Source organism: Heterocephalus glaber, unplaced genomic scaffold, assembly GCF_053883595.1.
Source record: "Heterocephalus glaber isolate CG9 unplaced genomic scaffold, H.glaber_assembly_v1.0 deba00001461, whole genome shotgun sequence".
NCBI lineage: Eukaryota > Metazoa > Chordata > Mammalia > Rodentia > Bathyergidae > Heterocephalus > Heterocephalus glaber.
Window position 1 is genome coordinate 42,812,507 of NW_028258308.1, and position 24,549 is coordinate 42,837,055.

Sequence of the window (24,549 nt, forward strand, 5' to 3'; positions counted from 1 at the left end):
TTATTATTTGATTTATTGATAACAGCCATTCTTTCTGGAGTAAGATGGAATATAAATGTTGTTTTAGTTTGCATTTCTCTGCCAAGTCTTTCTTGATCCTAATAGTCCTCTCCCTATTAATAGGAAGTATTTAATATCATTATGATGACTCACTCTTTGGAATTTGGAATATGGAAAGATCTATAAAGTTAACAGCACAATGTGGTATATATCGGGAAGCCAAATGGACAAAAGAACTAGCATTTGGTGAGTCAAAGTAGAGCAGCAGCTGTGGAAGCAGGGAGCATAATTCCTCAGATCAAGTCAACACTACACAGGTATTTGTGCCATATCTGTGATTTTCTCCTCTCAATGACACTGATGAGTTTCTTGCAGACAAGAGACCATTTCCGATCTAGGCTCAGAGTCCTCTACAATACCTAATACTAATATTGCCAAACATAGAAAATATACAATGAATTCTCACTGATTTGTTCCACAGAGAAGCTGATATGATTATCAGGTTGAACTCAGGAGTGAAATCAGGCTGAGACAACAGATTAGTTATAGAGCATTGACAGTAAGTGTGACAACATTCTCAGTGAATTGAACCAGATTTCAACCTCAGAGAGACCTGCTCTGAACATAGTTGCAGCAGGGTGGATGTATGAAGAGGGAAGAGGCAGATTGACAGAATCAGAATCAGTTTTCCAATGGTCTCAAAGAAGACATGGAACTTTGGAAGGGTCTCTACCAAAGCAGGTAGACAAGAGAGGCATGAGGGATCCTGTCATGACTGCATTGTTTGCATACCCTTGGGAGTCATCCAGAAAGAACACATAGGCTACTTCTCATGGAAAGAAATGCCCCACCTCTGCAGGAGGCAGGGAAGGAAGCACCACTCAGAGTCCCCTCCGCACTTAATAGGAATTACTTAATGTTGTCTGTTAACTCATAACACTGTTCATGAAGATGTACGGTCATTGCTTTATCTTCTCGGTCCTATCTATGCTACATCACCAACACTAACACAATTTCTAAACAATTAGAGTATGCCACAGCAAGGGTACCATATGTCAATAGGAAATGATGAAATAAAGTAACTAAATTCTTAATTAAACTTCTTTAAAATTTTTTATTCTTGTTGTCACTGTTCCAAAGTTTATTTTCTAGCAATGAAGTCAAATGTCACCAGCACTTCTTTGCCACATAACCATCCCTTAAACAAATACTAATTAAACACCTCTAATATGTAGACACTATTCCAGAAATTATAGAGGATAAATGAATAAAACTCTGCTTCTGTCCTTGAGAGTATGGAAAGATAATTACAAATAAACAAAAAAATACATAGTAAAGTATGGAGCCATGTAATTTCAGAGCAGGGATCAATTCTCCCAATCTTTAGCTGGAGATTTAATATTAATATAACCATATAGTTTATAAAACAATATTCACAGAAAACACAAAGATTATTACTTTCTGAACAGTGGACTTACTCTCAGATAATTTCCCATTTATTCTTCCAACTTGTTTGTCTTTTGACAAAAGAATATACAATCTGCCTTTCAGATCTGTCATCTCTGTATCATGGACCCAACTCACCACAGAACAAAAGTATTTGAAAAAATAATCCAGAAAGTTCCAAAAAGTAAAATTTGAGTTTTTCATAAAGCATTTGCTTTATGATTATTACTTTAAGATTATTACTTTCTGAACTTGCTGAATCCAAGCAAATGAAGTGATGTGTAGGCACTGTACTAGGTATTGTGAGTAGCCTAGAGATGATTTAAAGAACATGGCAGGCTGAGTGTAGGGTCTATAGTAATACTATACTATTTATACAAAGGATTTAAATTTCTGCAGATTTTAGGAGATCCTAGCACCAAACCCCTGTGGATACTGAGGGATGAGTACATTAATTTTTTTGACAGATGCTTATTTTAAAAGTATTCTCTGAGCAGCAAGTTTTATTTTCTTTCATCACAACCTCACTGCAAAAGAATTAGTAAGGGCTAACAATATAGATTCACATGTTTGGAAGACATTACAGCTTCCAAAACATTTCCACAAATACTAGTTCAATGGATCTCATTTGGTTGCCATAAAACCCTGAGAGCAGTCAGGAGCAGTTCATTGTCCTTGTGGCTGTGTATTCGTATGTTATTATTATTATTTTCATGATGCACAGGAAAATCTGAGGCGCAGAGAAGTCTTGTGAGTGGCAGTGAAAACTGGCATTTGTTAGACTTGTCAGTTTCCAAAAAAGAAAAATTGCTGGCTAGTCTTCCAATCTAAAATTCCTTAGAAGTTATTACACTTGAGAATTCAGGTTCCTCCAGTCTATGTTCCCTAGCAAACAGAACCTCCCTGTAGCACTGAGCAAGGAGATCCCCGACTCCCTTCCTCTAGCTCCCACTTGTTCCCTCCTGGGACTCGCCACGGCCCGTTCTCTCAGCCTCTCTCCAATGGAGGACCAAAACTAAGCCACCAGCTCTTTCCCCTAAGAAGCCAAAGGCCCTGAACTATGTCCTTCAAGAGTATCTGAGTGTTAGAACTTCGTCATAGTTCTGCAGGGAGCATCATTCTGAGGGACACTAATTTAGGGCATTAGCTGTCAGGGCAGAGGAATCTCAGTGGATGATATGCGCTTCTCACACAGCAGATCCCCTGCTCCACTACTAAGGGCTCCTGAACTCATCCTCAGGGTCAGGAGGAAAGAGAGGCTGGGCCTAATGCTTCTTGCTCTTATCCATGAAGAGAACCTCAAGGAGGGTGATAACAGAACAAGCAGAGAAAGCCCATGAGTCTTGAGGGCCTGCAGTACACGTTAAAAAGAAAAAAGAATGTGCGAAGCAATCGGGATCTGTGTATGATGTCCCTGACCCCCATCCCCTACCCACAGCTGCATTTATCCTGTTTGACCTTGTACTGTACAGACACACGCAGCGGCTCTGAAAAGACACCCAAGTCACGGAGAGGCACCCTCGGCCCCTGTGTCCATGACTCTGGCGGCTCCTTTACCCTCGAACACAACGAGTGGGTGTCATCCTTACCTCGTAGTGGGCCACGCGCTGGGATTCTGATATCAGTTGTGCACTGCACACTTTGCAGTAACTGTCTGTAAATAAATCTTGATCGATATCGGAGGACTTCATCAGGCTGAAGGAGAATCAACAGAAAGGAAAAGAAAAGTGAGTCCACTGCTTGGCTCTGATGAAGGTCATTCACCCTGTGAAAACCCAGGACTCCATAACAGGGATGGTGATGGTAACAGCAGGGTAGGTCTCCCCAGCCTTGATGTTACCATACCAATTAGCCATAATAAACATACAGTGTATAATTTTCTCACAAATGCCCAACAGGGTTCTTGGCACCCTAACAAAATGAAGATCCAGCTTTACTTTTTCCTGTTCGAATGAAACAGACTTGTATCTAATGCTTTATCAAGGATTTATATGGGAGCATATTTACACAAGTGATATATGTTAACACAACATTTGAAAGCATGAACAGGAAATATTCTAAAGTACCAACAGGAAATATGCAGCAAAAGGAAACAGGACAAAAGAAATCTGATACATCAACACACTAAAATATGATGTTTTCCCAAATGCTAATTCAATCAATTCCCTTTTTAAGAGAATATTTAGTGAAATAAAAAAAGAAGTTTATGAATGAGTATGCACAGTATTATACTGAACGTTTTAAATATATATATATATATATGCATAGAAAAACAATCTTGGGTGTTTTAATAATATTTTAATAACAGTCATCTTTCAGAGATTATAGGGAGTTGTTTTTATAATTTTTTTTAAAATTCCCATAATGCACATTTATTGCTTTTTAGACAAAGTTATCTTAGTTAAAAGCCCTATAAGAACATTAAAAACTAGGTTTTAGTTCAATAGCTACATAGTACTTAGAAAATTTAAAAACCAGACCAAACTACAATATTTTTTGCTACCTCATAATTTGTAACATGAGGAGTCCTTGCCATTCACATTGACTTCTATATTTAAGGTTACTGAAATCCATCAAAGCCACCTTCACCAGTCCACACAACAAGTAAACCCACGAAAGTAAATAAACATATCCTCCAATTCCTAAGCCCACATCATAATGCATCCAAGGATCTCAGGCTGTGAAACTGATCTTTCAGAAATGTGTCAGCTGAAGGGTCATGTGACCATTTAGACACACACACACCAGTGCATCAGAATGCCCAAGGTCTGCTTTATTCTCCCTCCTCCCTCCAGGCACAAAGTAGGGACTGTGCCAGACAGCAAGCTATATGGAAGGACAAGAGAATCTCAGACAACAGTTATGTGGAAAACATGCTGGAGTCCATCTTACCTACATGACTGTCCACAGCTGCACTGCTTGTTATCAGCACAGCCAGAAATACTGTCTAACTTGGACATTTTCACTTTTCACACAGCAGGGACATCCCAGGTCTAATGCCACCCTGTGACATTGTGTGATCACTCACTCAAATCTCTAAGTCTCAGTTTTCCCTCACATAAATGGAAATGATAATATTTACCATGCCTCCTTGGAGACTTGTGGTGAAGATTAAAGAAAAATATAGAAGAAGTTGCTGTATGAACTCTAAAACTCTCTGCATTTGAGATCAAATATGATCATTATCCCATTTCATTAACATTCTGATGTTGATAAAAATGTTGACCAGTTCTTAAGCAACACAAAATATGATGAATTATGGGTGATCCATTTTAAGTAACTTTTAGGCCATCTAAATGACTAATCTACAAAAGTAAAGAATCTGCCAGTAATAAAAGGTTGCCTGCCTCAACAACTTGAAACTTAACTTTCTGTCTTTGTTCTCGGCTATAACGACCCATTCAGGGCATTTGTTCTCAGCAATTTAAAGGAATTCAGTTTCTGCCTGTTTTATCACTACCTAGAGCAACCAATAATTATGTCAGACACTTAGGACCCCAAACCTCACAGCTGATGTGGACCTGTTATTTCTGGAAGCATCATTCCTGTCAAATGGTTCTGTTGGCCTGGGGACCAGCAACTAAAGGGCTTGCAGGTTCACTACTTCCCTCACAAGGCAATCTGTTTGAGAGAGCCTGGATAATCTGGTTGTCAGGTTTCTCTTGAGATGAATCAAGATGTCCTACTTAGCTTTCATTCATTGATTCTGTCTTGGCTATACCTCAAAACAGTTCTAGTCTCTCTTTTTCATGAGATTTCCTTCATCAAGGTTTTTGGAGATAACTCTCTTTAATCTATTCCCAAGCCCTATCATCCATCCATCATCATCATGGCTAGGTATACTGCACCATGTTCCAACCTCACCAATAGTGCTAAGAGCAGAATGAGGCATCCCAGCATAGTCTACCTGGGGCAGAGGATCACAAATCAACTGATCGTATTTGAACACCAGCTGTCATTTTCAGTGGTCTCTATTCAGATCTCAGAATGAAAATGGAGAAAAGTAGTTCTGATGATGGGAAAATGTAGTACAACATTTTGAAATACCAAATAGGAAAAGAAAACTTAGTAAGGTGTATTTTTGAAGCCAAGTTCCTATAAGTGGTTACATTTAAATATGATCGTGTTCTCTGCTATTTCTAATAAAGAAGCACATGAAGATAGATTCATGGGTAACCTGGTTAATAGGAATCTCCAAACTCCCTGCACACTCCTTCCTCATTATACAACCAACTGCAGAAATCAAGCACTGTGAAAAGATATTCAAGGTACACGTTGGACCGAGCAGGGCCGTAGGAGTCTGTGTCTTGGTAAAGCAGCTGTGCAGCAGAAATAGTTTTAAAGGCAGAATATAAAATGTGTATACTAAAAAAACTTCAAAGGAAGAGAAAATATAATGGCTTATTTCACTGTTTTATATAGGAATATTGATTTGAGGAAGTCCATATGCAATATAAAAGGCGCTACAGACCCTTCTGAATCTACAAGACATGAGTGAAATACCTGAAAAAGTTCAATTCCAGTGGGAGGCAATTAGTGGGCAAGTGTCAGGCTAGTTTGTGCATGAGGCCTTTTGCCAAGAAAAGAGAACTTTCTGTGTAGGTCAGGTTAGACAACCAGAGGAACTGATTTATGATTCAAAGGCTAGAATTCCCAAGAGGAAAAGCTGCCACTTGGCTTCCTCCTCTGACTTGTTTGGAATAGAATTCTCAGCTTCCCTGGCCTTTAGCATAAGAAAGGTGGGCAAGAAAAAGAAGACAAAACAAGTAGTCCTTTCTTGGCCCTGTCCATGGTCCTGAGAAGCCCAGACCTTCACCAGCAGCTGGAGTAGGCATGGAAAAGTAGATCCCAAACAGTCTCATTGGAGCCAATGTGTGGTGATCTCCGCTTTGGAAACAAGTGTGAGTAAAGCTTTCTCGTTGCTGCCCAATCACAGCACATCCAAAGGCACAGCCACTGAGGTCATGAATGACCTCTCCATTGCTCTCCAGCATTCACACAGAACAGTACCACTTGTAATATAGTAAAGATGTCCAAACCACAGGAGGCCATATCAGAGTCTGATCAGATTCTCCTTTGCTATCTCAGGTGTATATGCTCCAACAAATCTACTTACACAAGTGGCAGGGACATGCAAGAATTCAATGTGCAGCTAGGTATAACAGGAAATATGGGGGCTTTTATTTATTCCATAATGACTAATTTTAATTTATTCCATAATGAATGTAGTACATGTGAGGCACTGAGATCACAGAAGATACAACTCTATCTCCAAACCCTCATGAGATAGTGGGTGAAAAGAGACACACACTTACCAGTGCCTGAGACTTGGATGTAACTAGATGGAAAAAGTGTTCAGAGCATTTGTGCAGACAGGAGAGCTTATCAAAGAACTCTTCTAGCAGGTTGCATATGAGTTGAAAATTGGAAGATGATTAGAATTAGAGTGGAGTGAAACAGGTTCCAAGTCAGAAGCTAATTCTTTCCCCTGGCACAAAGGAAAACATTACTGCCAACAGATACAAGAAGATATCCAGCAGGAGCAGTGATAGAGGATAATTTGGGAGAAAACAATGTAAGGGTAAAAGCAGAAAAGCACAAGAAAGAAAAGAAGCTGGAGACCTACATTGAAGAGAGAGAGACTGAGGCAATCACCAAGTCCTAAATGTTTCTCACTGGTGCTAGGAATGGCTTTTTCCTGGGTCCTAAGAGGCAAACATCAAGCCCTTCTCCTGCTTCCCAAAAGAACTGCAGAAACCCAGGCTTACTTTGAAAAAACCTGGGGTACATGGAAGAGTCACATGCTTCATTCCATTCCATTTCCCCACCCAAGTACTAACTGGACCTGATGCTGCCTAGCTCCCAAGACAAACAGAATCAACTGTGTGCCTGGTGGTACCATCATAGACTCCATTCCATTTCTGGTGATATGGAAATAACATCTACTCAGAGATCTCAAAACTCTCACAGGGGTATTCAGAGCAAAAAACATCAGTTCCCATCAGGTTTGGGTGCTCACAAACTAGGCTTTCCAACCAGTTGCACAGCCCCCCTGAGCCCTATTTCCTCATTGGTAAAACAGAGGGAAAATTCTCACAAGTTTGTTGTGTGGATTAGAAGTCATGTAGATAAAGCACACAGACTGTGGTATATGGCAGACACTCAAGAAGCCAATGTTGCCACCATCATTTGTAATATTATTAATTTCATCTTATCATTATTCTTATTTTCAGAGGGCTGTGGTAAATATTTAAGAAGAGAAATAAATAGCACCATATTAGAGGCTAAGAGGGAAGATCACACAGCCGGTGTACTGAAATCACAGCTTTTATTGCTATTATAGTCTTCTTTTGTGTTACCAACATTATCCCAGAAATGGCTCGTTTCCACTGACATGCAGCTGGCAGCTCCTCCTCCTAGCTGATACTCCGGCCTCACACCCGTGAAGACCCCCACTTCGTACAATGCTTAGAATCTATTTTTGTTGTTGAAGGTGCTGATACTGACAGATGGAGTCTGATGAGAACTTTGTCCCAGCTCCTCTCCCTCCTGGAGCACTCATCTCTCTGTGACCTGCTCCCCTTGGGGACAAAAAGGGACATATCTGCCATCCAGGGTGTGGCAGAGACCCAGGCACACTAGTAATCTGATCCAGAAGCCACTGGGGCAAACCAGGGGCAGTCTCAGTGATTGTACTCCCTGGGAGGCACTTCTTCCACCCCAGTACCTGAAGGGGACAAGCCTTTGTCTTGGGGTCTCCTACTGGGGGTTCCTCTCATTGGTTGGGGCATTTTTCACCATGAAGTTCATCCAGAACAACTAATAACACACCCTTCACTCATGCTTTCTTTTCACTAGCCTATTAATTAGGACAGAATTCAAAACTAATGTCATTCTTAACCAAAGAGCTCCTCCTGCCCTCACAACAGCCCTGATGAATTCTCAAATTGTTGCTCAGCATGTCATCATAAGCTCTCCAGCACTGGGCACTGTGGCTCCTCTAAAGATGGTCCTGATAGTGCTTGACCCCTCAAAAAGCTCCTAGCCTAGAAGGAATTAAGGTTTTCCTTAAGTGCTCCCCAGAGCCAGGCTTGTGCTAAGGGCTTTATATATTATACTGTCCAGTTTAACTCCCTCAGAGAGGTCTGAAGAGTGACAAGCCTAGTTTTCCACATAAAAAACTAAGGCTTAGAAGCTCAGTAACTTGCCTAGAGGTAACTCAGCTCCTAGGTAGAAGTCATTTCCTATACCAAGGCTGACCCTGTGTCCGCAGCTGTAAGCCCTGTCCTGATTCTGATACCAGCTGCGTCTTCAAGGGCCACAAAAACATTTGACAAGAAAATAAGGATCCACCCTGAATAAAAGAAGGCAGTGGGGCCCTGAGCCATCCAGAAAACACTCCAGAAGCTGCTCATGACCTCAGTGCCCAGAACCCCTTCTGGGTTTGCCTGAACCAGGGCAGGGCCCACTAACATCTTCTTGGACACTCTGCTTCTGCTGGAACATCCTCAAAGATTCTGGACCTCTGCAACTGACCACCCTCAGAGCTAGTACCAACTGCTGCCTTCCAGCATAGTCTGACATCCAAGAAGCCACTGTTCCCCTTCACATTTGGTTTCTTCTTATCGCATCTGGGACCTTAGTTATAAGCCATGCACTGTCCTCCCTACTACCAAACCATCAGGCTGCTCTCTGGAGCTCTGGCCCTGTTTCCCAGGACCCAGCACTGAGAAGTCGACACACTGAAAAGTAGACTAAAAATGCCACCTGCCTCCTAGTTAGGAACATGAAACAGACAAAAAGGACTCCACTGCTGCTTAAAGTCAGCCATGTTTAAAAATTGTTAATATCCAAAAAGCAGTTGAAATTGTTTCTGCTTACTTTATTAATATTGGAGAAGATAAAACTGCTCAGGAAAGGGAGAAATATGGAAATGAGGGCTGGCCCATCTTCAGCACAAAAAAAATCAGCCTGCTCTCCTCCTCTGTTACCCTTTTGAGTTGCAATTCTCTGACCCTGAATCCACCTCTGTTGCTTTCCCTTCCTCTTTCAGGTCCTTGCCTGAACCATCCTGTGAAAGATCCTTCATTTCTGGCCTCCCTAGTAACCAAAAGAGAGACTTGGGAGGAGACCAGGGGCTTCACAATGTGCCTCCACAGTGCCTGCTGTGTTCCGGCTCACACCCCACAGCAGTGATGGGGACCCAGAGGCCAGCTGCAACCCAAACCCCCGTGTGTTACAACGTGCTGACACTGCAATGAAACCAAAATACTGGGATTAACATATTTTGCCTTAAAAGAAAACACAATAACTTGGGGCTCATAGGTTTACTACCACTGCCCTGCTCCTCAAAGGAGGGGCTAGGAAACCGTCTGATGGTCCCTGTAGCTTCTTCCTCAAGATAAAGGTGCTAACACAGGGCTGGTTGCCGTAGCAGCAGACCAAACAGCCTTAGGAAAAAAAGCCTTAGCAAGAAAAGAAAAGAACTCCAGAAATGAATGCATATTGGTCTTGTGAAATGAGGCCAGAGATAGGGGGCAGCAAGTGGTCCATAGCACGGAGCAGCACTCAGGAGGAAGTCTGGACCTGGCTCTGTGGCTGCAGCCTCCAGCCTCCACTTTTGTTTCACACATCACACACATCAGTCCACAGACAGGGAGTCACAGTGCAGGGCTGAAAGCAGAGTAGAGGTCAAATACACAACCAGCTTGAGGAACTTTTCTGACTCCCTGATTTCTTGCATGGCAGCCTTTCTTCTGATCTGATGCTGCCTTCCCCATTACCCATCTTGCTCAGATAAAAAGACTTGGTAGTCTAGGCCTCTCACCTTACATCTCCCAGGTGCAAGCTCTGCTCTGTTGTCTGAGCTCTGGAGAGAGAGAGAGAGACAGAGAGAGGAAGAAGAGAGGGAGAGGGAGAGAGAGAGAGAGAGAGAGAGAGACTTCCCACACCACTCCCTTCTTTTGCTTGTCATTGCCAGGAGCTGCATAGCTGACTCACACCACTTGAATAATTGCCTTTTAATGGCATGTTTTTCTTCACTTGTTAACCAGGCTCTATAATTCCTGACTCAGAGGCATCTGCCAATGTTGGGCATGCACATTTCACCCCCATCCTGGGCCACAGAGACCTGTCAGTCCTTCTTGCTCACATGGTATGAGATGGCTTGATGACATCTGAGAAAGAGGCCAGCACACGCACTGGCAGCTTCCATGACAGCACTATGGGCCACCCTCTGCAGGTGTGTGTGCATGCCTGGCTCCATGGCACCTCTCCATTTGCTGGTCCCCTGTCTTCTGTCCAAATGGACCAGTCTGAATTGCAGACCTCAGGAGCATAAGTGGGCTGATCAGCCCTGCCAAAGGTTTCACACTTCCTAAGTAATTCTATGTAAATCCCTCAGATTTTCATTCACCAAATGGCCTCTGCTTAAGTCAAGGCCATTACACAGCCTTATTGGGTTCCCTCTCTTTAATCAAGGAGTGGATTTTATGGAGCAGTTACTACGTACCTGGTGTTAGTGAGCACTAGATGTGTGACCCTGGACAAGCCTGCAAGGTTCTGATTCCATGCAGGAGGCCCATATCCCAGGATCCAGCAAATATCACATACATAAACACAGAAGGCTTCCCATCTCTTTCTTTAAGGGAATAAAGACTAACACCACTGAAAAACATGCCCCTGGCTCTCCCATGTGCCAAGCATGTCGCTTAGACCCTCTCCCTGCACCAGGGGTCTGGTCAAGATTTCAGAACTGTACTTCGCCTACACCTAACAGTAAGGCTGGCGATGTGAGTCCCCAGTCTGGCAGGGTTTGCAGAGATTCCAGAAGATGAAATTCTAGCAAGACTTCCAAACAGCACTCTTAGCATCAGGGCTGAGGAGAGAATGAGGTCTGGCAGGGATGAGCAGTGAGTCTGATTGCACCCAGATGATGGTGTGTCCATCATGACAGGCACTGCTGTCAGGGACAGCACCGCTTGCTTCTGCAAGACCCCAGTGGGCAACGTCAGCACCTTTGATGATCACAGTGGGTCTGAAGCATTTGCCTCCCCTTTCTACACTTTCAGAGGGGTGTGGGTGGAGGGCAGAGAGCCTGGATTTTCAATTAGCTTACACTTCAAGTCAGACCAGAGTCAGAGCCCACATCACAGGGGAAAGTCAGGGACAAAGGGGGAACAAAGATCACTAGCCCAGAGACAGAAAGAAGTGAAGGAAGGAGAAAATATGAGGGAGTAACATCATGTTTTCTGTCTCTCATTCCATCAAATTAAAGGGCTGAGCACCTAGGCAGAAAAGCCACTCACATTTTAAAGAGCAGGGTTGCACCCCTCCCCCACTCATAGCAGAAAGCCAATGTGCATCCCTCATTTACAGAGCAGCAGCTACCTGAACAAAGCAGGTGTAGCCTGGAGACAGGCAGAGTTTCCTAACAAGGTGAGAGACTACACAACCCTTCTTTTTAACAGTGGGTATAAGCCTTTGAAAGTACAGTGTAAAAATAAGTATTCCACTGCTATAACTTGTTTAAATGATTTATCTTCATGACACTGCCCTATTGAACCAGACAGATTGAGAGCAGGTTTCAGTGCAGTTCTCACACCCAAGCCTGGGGCACAGTTCTGCACCTATATGCAGTCACAGAGGCAGGCACACCAGGTGAGGGGATCAGGCTGTTACAGGGAAAACTATGCCTGTTGTTGGATTCCATGCTCCCCGGCTGCAGCTCAAGCTGTCAGTCACCAGCATCTTCAGCTGCATTCTTCACTACTGCATTCTAACATCATGCCTTCTCCAAGAAGGCCAAACTTCTGGGTCCTGAGTTATCTCCCAACCCTCCTAAAATCAACAAAATTGTAGAGGATGTAGAGTGGCCAAGATGCAAGGTTCAGGAGTTAAAACACTCTCACTCACTCATCCACTCACTCTCCACATACTGTTAAAGGCACTGCTTGTGAATTTTCCCCTTCCATGCAGTCCTTCAGGACAACTTCCTCTCAGGGACAAGCGTAGGTTTGAGCTCTTGTGGCTGTTTTAGCTTTGGGATGCAGTAGAAAGTAGTGAAAATAAGGGCCTCTGAGGGAATTCAGCTCAACTGGGGAAGGTGAGCACACAAAGGTTATTGTATGCTCATTATGCTCATCAATGAGCAATGAGGGTTGAGTACAAATTCCAATATCTGGTTCTCTAAAGTGTTGGGCACAGAGTGGACGTGGTATCTTTTTTACATTTTTGACAAGAGGATAAGCTGAAAGTTAAGCATTATCTTGCTAAACAGAAAAAAATTCTAGTAACCACACCCCTAGTTTAGGGCAAGAAAAACTTTTTGCACATGTGCAATAGGAGGCATGTAAAAGATGACAAGCCAAATAGTAATCAACCCAAATGTCCATCTACAGGAGACTAAGTGAATAAATTGAGGTATAGACAGAACATGAATGAAGCAAAACAACACACCAGAACACAGATGGATAACAGCAATCTAACACTCATGTGACAAAGTAAGTCTGATGAGCACAGGTATGAGATTCTGTTCATAAAGTCAAAAACAATTTAAAAAATGTAAAACCTTGGGGATACATCTAAATAAGATAGAGCTATAAAAAGGACTGGTAAAGACTTCCAGATCACATAGAGCAACCCCAAAGGGAAATGAGATGGAACACTCTGATACTCAATCACCTGGATCCGCTGAACTGGCAACAAAAAGGGATCCGGAAAAAATGAAATCAGAAATAATTTCTCAGATAACAGGAGAAATTGTGCCCCTAGTACAAGACATGATTAATAAATCTAGACAGGAGCTCAGGAACATGATGGAATCCCAACATAGGAAACAAATGGAATCCATAAAACAGATGCAAATAGATTTCCAGGAGATGAAAAACTCCATTGAATGTCTACACAGCAGAATGAGCCAATGTGAGGACAGAATTTCAGATATAGAAGATAAGATTGCAATTAATGACCAGGAAAAGAAAAATTGTTTCAAAATTATAAGGGAACATGAGAAATCAATCCAGCAGCTGCTAGATGATGCAAAGAAGAATAACATAAGACTGATTGGAGTCAATGAAGAAACAGGAGAGAGTGCAGATGACATAAAAAAACTCTTCGCAGAAGTAATGGCAGAAAACTTCCCAAGCAGGGCAAAAGAGCTTGACATACAGATAAGTGAGGCATATAGGACTCCAAATAAGTCTTGATCAAAAAAAATCTACACATAGGCATATAATTGTTAAGATTCCAGAGACTCAACAGAAGAACAAAGTTCTCCAAGCAGTCAGAGAAAAGAAACAAATCACATACAAAGGAAAGCCCATCAGAATCACAGCAGACTTCTCAACACAAACCATCAAGACAAGAAGAGCTTGGAGTGACATATTCCAAGCCCTAAAAGAAAACAGCCTCCAACCCAGATTGATGTACCCTGCAAAACTATCTTTCAAAATGGATGGAGAAATAAGATACTTTCATAACAAAGAGCACCTTAGGAACTTCGTGAATACCAAACCAGCACTCCAAAGAATTTTACACTATATCCTAGGAACAGACATTGTGGATCACAACCCCAGGAAGCAAAGCAGAATGAACCCATCTGGCATGACAAGAAATTAAATGTAAAGGAGGAGAACCCAGCAAAAAGAAAAAGTCATGGCAATGACAAGTCAATATGTTTCAGTTATAATCATCAATGTTAATGGTCTCAATGCACCAATCAAAAGAAACAGACTCAGACTGGCACATGGGTCAAGAAGCAAAATCCAACAATATGCTGCATACAAGAAACACACTTAACTCAAAAGGAAACTCATAGATTGAAAGTTAAAGGGTAGAAAACAGTACTCCATGTGACAGGAACCCCCAAAAAAGCAGGAGTAGCTATCCTCTTGGCAGATCAAGTAGATTTCAAACCAACACTGATTAAGAGAGATGAAGAAGGACACTACATCCTTGTAAAGGGAAAAATCCAAGAGGAAGAGATGACAATCATAAATATCTATGCATCAAACACTAGTGCACCCAACTATATAAAACAAATACTAACGGACATGAAAAACCATATATGCACTAATACAATTGTAGTGGGGGACATCAACACCCAACTGTCACAAATAGATAGATCAACTAGACAAAAAATAAGTAAGGAAATACTAGAACTCAACTGAACTCTTGAACAAATGAACTTAACAGATGTTTACAGAGTCTTCCACCCCACAAAATCAGAATACACATTCTTCTCAGCTGCACTTGGGTCATTCTCCAAAATAGACCACATACTCACACATAGAACATGTTTAAGTAAGTGCAAAGCATTTGAAGTTATCCCCTGTATATTATCAGACCACAGTGCAATGAAATTGGAGATCCATAGAAAAAGAAACTCAAAAAATTTCATAAACATGTGGAAATTGAATGACACACTTCTGAATAACCAATGGGTCACAGAGGAAATTAAAGAAGAAATCAGACAGTTCCTTCAATTAAATGACAATGACAATACAACGTATCAGAATCTATGGGAAACAATGAAAGCAGTCTTATGAGGGAAATTCATAGCAGTCAATACACATATTAGGAAAACAGAACGAGCCCAGTTAAACAACCTGATGCTGAACCTCAAGCTTCTAGAAAAAGAAGAGCAGGACAACCCCAGAGCTCATACAAGGGAGAAAATTACAAAGATTAGAGGAGAAATCAATGCAATGGAGACTAAGAGAACAATACAAAAAATCAATGAAGCCAAGAGTTGGTTCTTCAAAAGAATCAACAAAATTGACAAACCCTTAGCCAACATTATCAGAAAAAGGAAAGAAAAGGCCCAAATCCATGCAATTAGGAATGAAAAGGGTGAAATTACAACAGATCCAGCAGAAATCCAGAGGATCATCAATACCTACTTCCAGAATCTATACACCAATAAGATGGACAACACAGAAGAAATGCACAGATTCCTAGATACATATGGATTAGCAAGGTTGAATGAAGAAGACCTAAAAATTCTGAACAACCCAATATCAACCAATGAAATTGAAAATGTAATTAAAAACTTATCAACTAAGAAAAGCCCGGGCCCTGATGGCTTCCCTGCTAAATTCTACAAGACATTTAGAGAGGGACTGCTGCCACTACTGTTAAAACTCTTCAATGAAATGGAAAGGAAAGCAATACTCCCAAATTCATTCCTGGAAGCAAGCATCACCTTGATCCCCAAAGCAGAGAAAAACCCAACCGAAAAGGAGAACTATAGGCCAATGTCAATAATGAACATAGATACAAAAATCCTCAATAAGATGCTGGCAAACAGAAAGCAGAAGATCATCAAGAAGATCATACACCCTGATCAAGTGGGATTCATCCCAGGGATTCAGGGATGGTTTAACATACAGAAATCAATCAATGAGAGCCAAGGACAAAAACCATATGACTATCTCCATAGATGCAGAAAAAGCATTTGACAAAATCCAACATGAATTTATGATAAAAACCCTACAAAAAAATGGAATAGATGGTCTCTACCTCAAACTGATAGGAGCCATCTATTAAAAACCAACAGCCAATATCATACTAAATGGTCAAAAACTGAAATCCTTCACACTAAAATCAGGAACAAGACAAGGATGTCCACTATCACCACTCTTGTTCAATATAGTTCTGGAAACATTAGCCATGGTAATTAGGCAAGAGAAAGAAATAAAAGGGATAAAGATAGGAAATGAAGAAGTCAAATTGTCATTATTTGCAGATGACATGATACTCTATATAGAAGACCCCAAGAACTCCACCAAAAGTCTTCTAGACTTAATAACCAAATTCAATCAAGTAGCTGGTTACAAGGTCAACAAACAAAAATCAATAGCTTTCCTCTATATGAATGTCAGACTCACTGAGAGAGAAATAGGGCAAATAATTCCTTTCACAATAGCATCCAAAAAACTGAAATACTTGGGAATCAACCAAACAAAAGAAATCAAAGACCTCTTCTCTGAAAACTATGGCACTCTGAAAAGAGAGATTGAAGATGATATCAGAAAATGGACAGACATCCCCTGCTCCTGGGTAGGAAGGATTAATATAGTGAAAATGGCCATACTTCCAAAACTGCTATAGAGATTCAATGCAATTCCAATTGAGATCCCAGCAGCATACTTCACGGAGCTTGAGAAAACAATCCAAAAATTCATTTGGAACAAGAAGAGACCTAGAATATCAAAAGCAATTCTAGGTAATAGAGACATGGCAGGGGGAATCACAATCCCCAACCTCGAGCCTTACTACAAAGCTACTGTGATAAAAACAGCATGGCACTGGCAAAAAAACAGACCTGAAGACCAGTGGAACAGATTACAAGATGTAGAAACAACACCAGACACACTCAGCCATCTTATCTTCGATAAAGGAGCCAAACACCCTCACTGGAGGAAAGATATCCTCTTTAATAAATGGTGGTGGAAAAATTGGGTATCAACTTGCCAAAGATTAAAACTAGACCTATATCTCTCACCATGCACTAAACTAAAATCAAAATGAATTAAAGATGTAAATATTAAAATACAAATGCTGAACCAGTTGGAACAGAGGTTAGGTAGAACTCTTGAAGACATCGGTGTAGGAAAAGATTTTATGAAAAAAACCTCAGTTGCCCTTGAACTAGCACAAACAATCAACAAGTGGGATCTCTTCTTATTAAAAAGCTTCTGCACAGCGAGAGAAAGCACCAGCAATGTGAAGAGACAACCCACAATTTGGGAAAAAAATCTTCACCTGCTTTTCCTCAGACAAAGGTATACTATCTTGAATGTATAAAGAACTTAAAAAGATCAGACCTCCCAAATTTAAAGACCCAATCTGAAAATGGGCATCTGAAATGAACAGACATTTCTCAGACAAAGAAGTAGAAATAGCAAATAAATACATGCAAAAATGTTCAACATCACTGGTCATTCGAGAGACGCAAATGAAAACAATGCTGAGATTCCACCTCACTCCAGAAAGAATGGCTGCTATCATGAAATCAACCAATAACAAATGCTGGCAGGGCTGTGGGGAAAGAGGAACCCTTCTCCACTACTGGTGGGAGTGTAGACTGTTTCAAGCACTGTGGAAATCAGTATGGAGATACCTCAAAGAACTAGGACTGGAAGTCCCATTTGACCCCGCTATTCCACTGCTGGGCATCTTCCCCAAACAATTAAAAGAACCATACCACAGTGATATATGTGCAGCCATGTTTATAATAGCCCAATTCATGAAAGCTAAAACTTGGAAACAACCCAACTGCCCACCAACTGGAGATTGGATAAAGAAAATGTGGGACTTTTTATAAAATGAAATATTACTCAGGCATAAAGAATGAGAAACTAGAGACATTTATAGCTAAATGTATGCACATTGAGGTGATACTTTTAAGTGAAATAAATAGGACACACATATAAATACTGAATAATTTCTCTGGTGTGAGAAACTGAAAGTGTAAATAAGGACTAAAATGTATAATAGGTAATGTGAAATAGGAAGAAAAGGGGCAAAGGGGAAGGAAGTGGGAGGGGTAGGGGAAAGGAAAGAAGTGTATGGAATTAATATGGGAAAATGAAAAAATAGGAACAAAATCTTTGTAAGTAGGGAGGAAAGGAGGGGTTGAAGGGAGGCCTGGGCAAGGGTGAAAAATAAGAACCAAGAGAGACTATGTAAAGGTGCAAATTTCCAATGATGAACGTCATTATATTGTATACCTAAAATGTACCAATGATTAGAATGAATAATGGATAATGCAAAATAGGAAGAAAAGGTCCAAAGGGGTATGGGTAGTGGGAGGGGCACGGGAAAGGAAAGAAGGGAAAGAAAAAATGATGAGAAATGTAATAAATGGAAATAAAGTCTTTTAAATAGGGAAGGGTGGAGGGGTTGAAGGGAGGGCTAGGTATGGGGGGAAAATAAGAACCAAGATGCATCATGTAAATGTACCCGTTCCCAATGAGAAATGTAATTGTGTTGTATACCTAAAATGTACCAATAAAAGAATTTAAAAAAAATGATCTGGTAAATGGACAGAATTCAGGATGATGATTATCCCAGGTTTGGGGCTGGTAGGATGAGTGGAAACCACATGACTAGATTTAAATTGTTGATATACGATATAAGATCTTAGCTTTGTTTAGGAGTTGTCGTATGGGTGCTCACTGTTCTATTAAAGATGGTAAAGAAGGATAGATGCTAGAGATGATCAATCAATTTATGTAATATAGATAGATAGATAGATAGATAGATAGATAGATAGATAGATGTAGGGTATATACCAAAACTGAGAGCTGATTTTCTAAAAATTAATCCTCCATACTCTGTGTCAGTTACACAGCATTCTATTTGCTTTCTTTCTTGCAATCACGAAGATTAGAGTGGATTTTCAGCCTCCCTTGCAACTAGAGTGCCATATAGCTGACTGCTGGTCCACACCTGTATGCAGAGGGAGAACCACACTTGCAGGCCCGAGTTCAACACCTGCTGTGTAACCTTGCTTTCTTCCACTTGCTCTGCCTTAATCAGCCTTAATGGACACATATAAAAGGTGAAAACTCTGAAAACCTCAGTCCCTGAACATAGAGTATAGCCCCATGTTTCCAGTCTCTGGTGCCAACTGGACTGAAAAATAAACTTTTAATGTACTAAGCCACTCTAATTCCAGGGTTCATCTAGCATTTCCATAATTCTATTTGAACATGAATAACTGGACATGGAGGGAAAAAAATTACACAGTACACCTTTTACCTAGATAAATCTCCTACATGATTTATAGGGAGCTGGAAAAAGCCAGAGACTTTCAAGGATCTTAAACTCCAGAGATTAGGCTCCCACACTTTTGGCTCTTTAGCTTTGTGCTCCAAGTAATGACTGATACTAAACAGCCCAGGTTGCATTGAGAATGCTCACTCCAGGGAGCAGCAACCCAGTGCTCATTTGAACAGAGTGTAGGCATGAGGGCCCAACACCAAGTGATTTATAGAAATAGGTGACATAGTTTTGGACAAAGCCTGTGAAGTGGGGTACTGACTGCTAGTGCCTTCCTGTGTACACTGCCACCTGCAATGAATTTCCAGGGCTTGGGGGCACCTTCTAGGAAGGCTGTGCTCTTTCTCTCTGGTCTTGAATAGATTCCTCCTACTCAGCCCCTGGCATCGTGATGTTGTGTCTTGTGAAATCTGCTTTGCCATATTGTGAGGGGGCAACCCGAGCAGATGGCTGTGACCACTGGGATGCCAGGTAATGAGCAAGTCCTTCCATCAGAGTAGCCAGGTCTTGTCACCTAGCCAGAATGACAGCTTGGATGTCTGGCAACAGCCCTGATGTTGAGGAGGAAACAGGCTTCTTACTATTCCAGATCTTCATGTAGTTACACTTTCACATTCTCCCTCCCTCCCTTTCAGTGGAGGTGAGCAGCAGTTGGGCAGTTTCCAGGAAATGAGGCTGAATTAACGAAGATTCATCACCTGGCTAAGCTGCCTGGCTTTGGGTGCCCCTGCTCCCTCTCCCCATCATTCTGCTCCAGCTCTATCCTGGCCTCTAGCCTGGCAGGGAGTTGCCAGTGCCTCTGCCCATTCTGCCAACCTTGCAATGACAGACTGACCTTCAGTTGATGCCACTTCCCTGTCTCCCTCCTCTTCCTGCTCCTCACTGGCCAGGAGGGAAGGTGGAGCTATTCTTCAGCAGAAAAGATCAGTGTCCTAGGAGAGCTGGCCAGGAAACAGAGGAATGTAAACACAGGGGCTGCAGTAGAAGAAGCAATGAAAGATGAGGCAAGGCCCAAGGAAAGGGCATGAAATGCAGGCCAGCTGCAACGAATGGACTGGAGAGAGAATGAGGTCACATCCCCTGATAGACACAGGAACTAAACCATGGCAACACTAGACAGGGCCTTGGGGCTCTTCTGACCTAATCCCTTCACATTCACAAAGAAGACAGAAGTGAAATCCAGGAAGATCATGGGGCTTACCCACATTCACCATGTAGGTAAAAGGCAAAACAGGGAGACCTGACTCCTAACATAAATTATTTTCCTACAACTCACTGCCTAGTCCAGCATATATACTACCTTCCTTATAGGAATCATTTGGGGCAGGGGAGAAACGAAGTTCACCCTTTCAAGCTTCAGGAAAATTAAGCTTGTGTGAGTCTGACTAGGGAAAAGCAGTGATGCAGACACTTAACAAGGACTATGTTGAGGGAGCCCAGGTGAGAGCAGAAAGCAGCAGCAGCAGCAGGCAGCTGAGCTGGGATATACAATCTTTTGTCTAGAATGGCAAAGCCCAGATATCTACGACATATGACAGCATTAGGATCAGAATGGAAATGCAATTTAAATACTGATTCCATCTAAAACAGAGCACTAGCAACACAATTCTTATTGTAAGCAGTAATCCCTGGTCCTCACCAAGAAAAATTAGGAGTAGCCCCCCTACTCTGCCAAGGCACTAGACTGTGACTTGCTTAAAGACTGAGTGGTTGATACCTACTGTAAAATGAGTACTCAGAACATCTCGTGATGGACAGGCCAATGCATGGCCTGGGTGCCCATTCCAGATGTACATCTTGCCCCAGCTGCTGGGCCTACAGATCAACACAGCCTCTGGCAGCCAACCCCTTTAAGCATGTTCCTGCTGCAGAGAACTGATTGTCCTATATCTTAATCCTTCAGCTCAACACAGGCTGCCCGGGCAACTATCTCATTCCAGAATGTCCTGTGGGCTGGCCCAGGCTCTGGCATTTTTGCCCAACCCCACGGTCTCCCTTGCCTCATCCTGACCTGCTCCTCTCCTCCACAGTCAAACCTGTCAAGGCGTCCAGCAGGTTCTACAGAGTCTGTTCCCTGACAGAGCACCCCACCTCATTAGAGACTGGCCATGCGTTAAATCCTTTAGCAAGAGATTGGATAGATTCCCAAAGCCTCAGAGCTCCTCCAGGAGTTCACAAAGTTATTCTCACAATAGCATTAATGCAAAATTAGGCAAAGAATTATTTCTGGTGATGCTGTATCCTGAGATAGGTTCAATACTGTTTAATAACATGCAAGAGAGTGAGAAATATACTAGTGCCAAATCTCAATTCCCACTCCTTTGATCTCAGTCCCCAATGTAGTTAGTTACTATCATACCATCTGACTTGAACTGATGATTCCAAGTTCCATAATGTCAAATAAGTCATATTTCAGTAACACTTCCTACCCACTGCTAAAAATATTGTTTCTTCCCACACAGCTATTCCTAATGAGATATTTCAAGCCACCTGGTACCCGGGAGAGTTCTGTGGCTAATTTTCTGTGGGGCCCCATGAAATACAAACCAAACATAATAGAGCCCCACTGGAGCTCGTATCAGGGGCCAAGAAGAGCATGGACCTCCTGGGTTATTTTGTCCTAAAGGAAGAGCTGTTCCTAGGAGGTGTCATTCGGCCCAGAGTCTGCCTGACCCTAGGGGAAAATTTTGCATAGTGAGATTTGTTTCTGCATTGAATACACCAAGAGGATCTGGCCCCAACTGCTGGCTGGCTTTCCTCTAGTACCTCTGCTGCTCTTGCAGTTTCTGGTGAGAACCAGTTTGAACCCTGACCATCTGCTTGCTCTCACTGCAAAGGAGCTGTATCCTGCGAGCTGCACTGCTAACCAGGCCCAGCTACTCTGAACACTGCTCTGAAGATGCACCCTTCTCTCTTCCCTCCATGTCTTCTTCAATGCTCAACTGTGTTTCTCTATCACCCAGCCAATCCATGCACTGGGCAACATGCCCCTGGGACATTACCTCTAACATCCCCAAAGCTAGTTGAGGGTACATTTCTAGGCCCCACAAGGTCTCTGTCTGCACTTATATCTGACAGTTACAAGAATTCTTGTAATAGTGTAATTAGCTGCTTGTTTCTCTTGTGAAATGCAAGCTCCTTAGAGGCAGAAATTGTTTCTCAACTCTGTACTCAGTATCCAGCTCTGTTCCAAACATTTTAGCTGGATAATAATAGAATCATAAAAATAAAAGCACTAGTAACAAAATAATAAAAATAAAATGCACGGGTGTGAGTCTGCTGTGCCTAAATAGAACTTCCTGTTTCTATTTTTGTAATCTTACCCTGAAAAGTGTATTTAAAAAATAGCCAAAAGGGTTGAGGATTTAGCGCAGTGGTGCCATGTCTGCCTTACGAGTACAAGGGCCTGGTCCTGAGTTCAATTTCCTGTGCCGCAAAAAAAAAAAAAAAAAAAAAAAAAACCTGACAAGAACAAAAAACAGCCCAGAGTGTGTCCCCCAAGAGAAGGACTCCAAGATTGTGTGGGTGCATCCCTGGAGTGTTTGGGCAGGACCTTCTCCAGGGAGTCCTGGCAGCGTGCACTGACATGTATGGACATATTAATGGCAAGACCCAGTACAAGGGATCCGGTCTCTAGCTAGAAAATGATGCCTCTGTGGTTAAGAGTAGGACTGTGAGACAGGGTCAGTAAAAGAGTTTCCCTTTCCTACCTCCTTCACATTAGGTCTCTGCTAGAAAAGAAGCAAATGAGTTTCTGATGGTGGCAGTGACAGCCACATCCAAGGCAACCATGTGAGTTAACCAACTCTCCCTCTTCCCACTAAGTGCAGCTCTGTTCCTGGCCACACCCTCCTATGGCCTTAATTTAGCCACATCCACCATTGAAACCTGATCTGTGGTACTGGCAAGACGCTACTAGATTCTCAACTTCATAGTCTAAATGTACTGAGTGTTAAAGACTGAATTGTGTCACACACACACACACACACACACACACACAAAATTAAGTTGACTCCTACCTTCCAGAACATGTAAATGCAACCTTATCTGGAAATAGGGTCTTTGCAGATGTAATGAAGATCAGTTCATACTGGCTTACAGTGGATTCTAATCCAATAACTAGTATTCTTATTATAAAAGAGAAATGCAAACACTAACACATGGAGAGAAAGTCATGTGATGAAGGCAGGGGTGAGAGTGAGGCCTTGATAAGCAACGTTGATGTTTGCCAGCCAGCACTGGAAACTGGAAAGAGCAAGGGAGAATCACCCCTCAAGCCTTCAGAGAAAGCACGGTCCTGGCAGCACCTGGAGGAACTTCTCACCTCCAGAACCTGGAGTGAATAAATTTATGTTGTGCTAGACAACTGCATGTGTGACACTGTTATAGCAACTCTAAGAAACCAATACACTGACCGACCACATGTACCACTTTCTGTGTAGTCCCACATAATGATTTCATTTCACCTTCCCAAGAATTCTAGGAGATAATTCTCAAAGCTGGGAGTGGGGGAAAGTCAGGATAAGGCCCATCACACACACACACAAATAGGGCCAGGATTTGAACCCAGATCTCCTGACTCCAGTTTTTCCAGAGCTTTTAAATCAAACTGTTGCCTCAGCATTTGGGTTAAGGGTCTTCTAATCCTTTTTAAAACTTTTCTGTTATTTTCCTTCCTGCCTACTTGCCACAGGACGCAATCTGCAGCTCCAACAGAATTCCAGATCTTGTGGTCAGGAGAGGCAAAGCCTGTCACAGCTGCAGCCTCTTCACAGATCCTGCCTGGGCTGCTGCACTTGATTCGGAGGTCAGTCTTTAAATGCTATCTTCACCTCCCAGTGTCATAAAGAGAGTCCATAGGCAATTAGGCACTTTTAATCACTTAATTCCATTTTAAATCTCTGCAAGAAGAAGCTAATAATTATAGAGCTCTGATCTGACTGGTCCTTGGCTGATTGTCAATCAACCACAATCCTACTAGATGTTATAAAACATAGTTTTAAAAAGACTCCTCCAAAGCAGCTGTAGACATGAAATTCAAGCCCTGGGCAGAGAGCTAAGGCCAGTGAACAATTTTGGTTTCTTTCTCCATCTCCCTTCTTCTTTATGTCCCCTATTATTAGGACCTGGATTATAAATTCCATCATGTGTGGGTGATCTCTCCCTTCACAGCTGAGCCCCAGGCTCCATGGCAAAGCCTGCCAGTGCACAACTGATTGGTACTGGCTGGATCAGAGACCCAACAAGACCTTGTGGCTCTCTGTGTCCAGCTCACTCCAAAACAATATTTACATACTGGCAAACAGAATAGAATTA

General features: G+C 42.1%; 1 protein-coding gene across 7 annotated transcripts in view; it reads right to left on the reverse strand.

Moving 5' to 3' along the window:
• Positions 1-24,549, reverse strand: part of Zmat4 (zinc finger matrin-type 4) — a 424,653-nt gene that overhangs the window by 343,256 nt on the left and 56,848 nt on the right. For 5 of the 7 annotated variants that reach the window (XM_087217367.1, XM_087217364.1, XM_004855311.4 and 2 more), the window contains one exon: positions 3,036-3,141. In XM_087217367.1, coding sequence (XP_087073493.1) covers positions 3,036-3,137 — 102 coding nt within the window. In that variant the 5' untranslated portion in view covers positions 3,138-3,141. Of the gene's footprint in view, positions 1-3,035; positions 3,142-10,273; positions 10,296-20,068; positions 20,179-24,549 lie in introns of those variants that run through there. The other 2 variants (XM_087217365.1, XM_087217366.1) reach the window with 2 other exon arrangements.